Raw genomic sequence first — 2340 nt, 5'->3', positions numbered from 1 at the left:
CTGAAAGGGGGATCAATGAGGAGCAGATGGGTGCGCGTGAGAGAGAGACGTTTTCCCTTCTGCCGTCACACTTATTACAGTTTTTGTTTTCTCACATGCACGTACCTTACCTCCGGGTTTCACTGCCCGCTGTCCCCTAACCCTACGCACTCCTTAGCAGCCCGTTCAGTGCACCCCTGCACCTCTCGAACCTGGCTCGCACCCTCGGTGGGTGCCGCACTAGGCACACACTCGCTGCGGGGAGAGGGGCCGCAAAAGGTCTGGCGAAGTCCGCGGTGCCGGCGGGGTGGCCTGGGGCGGGAGAAAGGAATCGGAGTTTCCTCTTTTCCAGAATGGAGGCCAGGAATCCGCCCGGGATTCCGCCTTAGGGGCCACAAAGGAAGCCCACCCCCCACATTCCTGCCACCGGGGAGGGGCGGGGAACGTGGCCTCAGCCCTGTGAAGGTAGAGAGGAGAGGGGTGCCCGGGTATTTTCAAGGTTTACTACGGGGTGCGGCCTAGGGAGGGGAGGAAGCCAGACCCCACCCCAAGAGAGAGGGTGCACGGAAAGACAGCGGTAGGAAAAGAGAAACTGAAACACAAAGGGTAGAGACAAAGATAGTCCCCTTTCCTGCAAAAAGGGAGGAAGGCGGACAGAAGAAACCTTGTGGGTAATAAAGGAAAGCTTTGGATGGTTAAAATCGCCGTTTTCGTTTCAAACAAATTCCCTTAATTCGGAGTGAACGGAGGGGCAGTGATAAGAGGAAACAAGAGACAGATAGGAGCTCCAGGGAAGAGAAACACTCGCCATTTGAAATTCAGGGAAGGAGGAGAGATGAGAGGCAGGGAGACACTGGAGCAAGAAGTCGCGGCAGCCCTGGAAGAGGCCCTGGAAGGCTTCGCAAAGCGGCTTCATCGATCGCCTACAAATTGCTTTTGGAGGCCCCGGGGACTCCCATTAGGTCTGTCCACCTTAGAGACAGACGTTTGATCTCATTTGACAGGGGGGGAAGGCATTAAATGGAGTAAGTGAGTCATCGCCAGCCCCGACCTCCTCCTCCTCGGAGGAAGCGGGTCCGTGGCAAGCCCAGCAGGGCACCGCTGGGACTGGAGGTCGGGGCCTGGGAGAGACTCTCAGAGGAAGGGAGGGAGGGCGGCTGCTGGCCAGTGCCTCTGCCCCGCTCTAAGGGCGGTGAGGCCCCTGGGCCCTCAGGGCTGGACGGAGGCGACAGGCCAGCCTGAACCTAACTGCCAGGGAAGTTGTGGGCAGGCACAGGCGCGCAGCCCGCATTTTGAGCCTAGCGGGCTTTTCCACTGCTGCACACCCTCGGGGACACCGCGGCTTTGTCCGGCTTGGCGGTGTCCAAGCGCTGTCAGAGTCACGACCCTCCCAGAGAAGGCCTGTGTTAAATGGAGCCGTGAAAGAGGAGCGTGCCCGAGGCCATCCCCTGGTCTGCGGGAGCGCAACCGAGTCCTGGCCGTAACAGCTTGCTCCCGTGCAGGCGACAGACCGCGGAGGAACGTGAGGCCGAGAGGCAGCAGGCAAACCGCATCCTCCTGCAGCTGCAGCAGGAGGCCTTCCAGAAGAGCCTGGCACAGCCACTGCCTGCTGACCCCCTGTGCGTGCACAACTCCTCGCTCTTCGCCCTGCAGAACCTGCAGCCCTGGTCTGACGACTCCACTAAGATCACCAGCGTCACGTCGGTGGCCTCCGCCTGCGAGTGAGCCTGCACTGTGCTCACCGGCCCCCGGGGCCAAGAGAGGCCACCTCAGTCCCAGGGCCAACTCTCCCCAGTCCTCTCCTTCTCGGACTTCAGGCAGGAGGGGAACTCGGAGCCCCGCACCGGCCTGCGCTCTGCGCTCCCTCGCTCCGCTGCCGCCTGGCCGCTGCTACGCCGCCGCTGTCTATCTCAGTGGAAGAGAAGAAAAGAGCGCTGGGACAGGGACACAGGCCTCCTTCCCAGAAGCCTGCACACCCCATGCCTGCCAGAATGGTTCAGAGCCTCTCGATTTTCCTTCATTTCATTTTATTCCGATTGTCACAGACAGAGAGGGCAGGGAGGTAGTGGTGAGTGCCTCTGGGACTCCCCAAGGCTGCCACCCAAATGTGCTCTGAGAAGCCTTCCGTGTCTCACTCGCGCACACCAGAGGCCCACAGGTGGTGTCACTGTCCCTTCCGGTGTCCCAGAGACACACGACAACCTGTGGCAGAGTGTCCTGCACACACAGGACCATACTTACATACTGCTGGCCGTCAGGACTGGGAGCAGGCCGAGGGTGAGGGTGACCCGCACTCATTCTGAGCAGCACGGCCCCTCCCGCACAAGACCACAGCCACACTAACACAACACCCAACACACA

At 60.7% G+C, this 2340-nt stretch overlaps 1 protein-coding gene across 1 annotated transcript in view; it reads left to right on the top strand.

The window, feature by feature from the left end:
- The window catches only part of Tlx1 (T cell leukemia homeobox 1), a 28787-nt gene extending 27083 nt beyond the window's left edge, over positions 1 to 1704 (top strand). The window contains exon 3 of the mRNA XM_033761250.1: positions 1482 to 1704. Within this exon, the coding sequence (XP_033617141.1) occupies positions 1482 to 1704 (223 nt within the window). The remainder of the gene's footprint in view (positions 1 to 1481) is intronic.
- The last annotated feature ends 636 nt before the right edge of the window (positions 1705 to 2340 follow it).

Source organism: Fukomys damarensis, unplaced genomic scaffold, assembly GCF_012274545.1.
Source record: "Fukomys damarensis isolate Sample0158 unplaced genomic scaffold, DMR_v1.0_HiC HiC_scaffold_8, whole genome shotgun sequence".
Lineage (NCBI taxonomy): Eukaryota > Metazoa > Chordata > Mammalia > Rodentia > Bathyergidae > Fukomys > Fukomys damarensis.
Note: the sequence above shows the minus strand (reverse complement) of the source record. Positions and strands in the feature narration are given on the sequence as shown.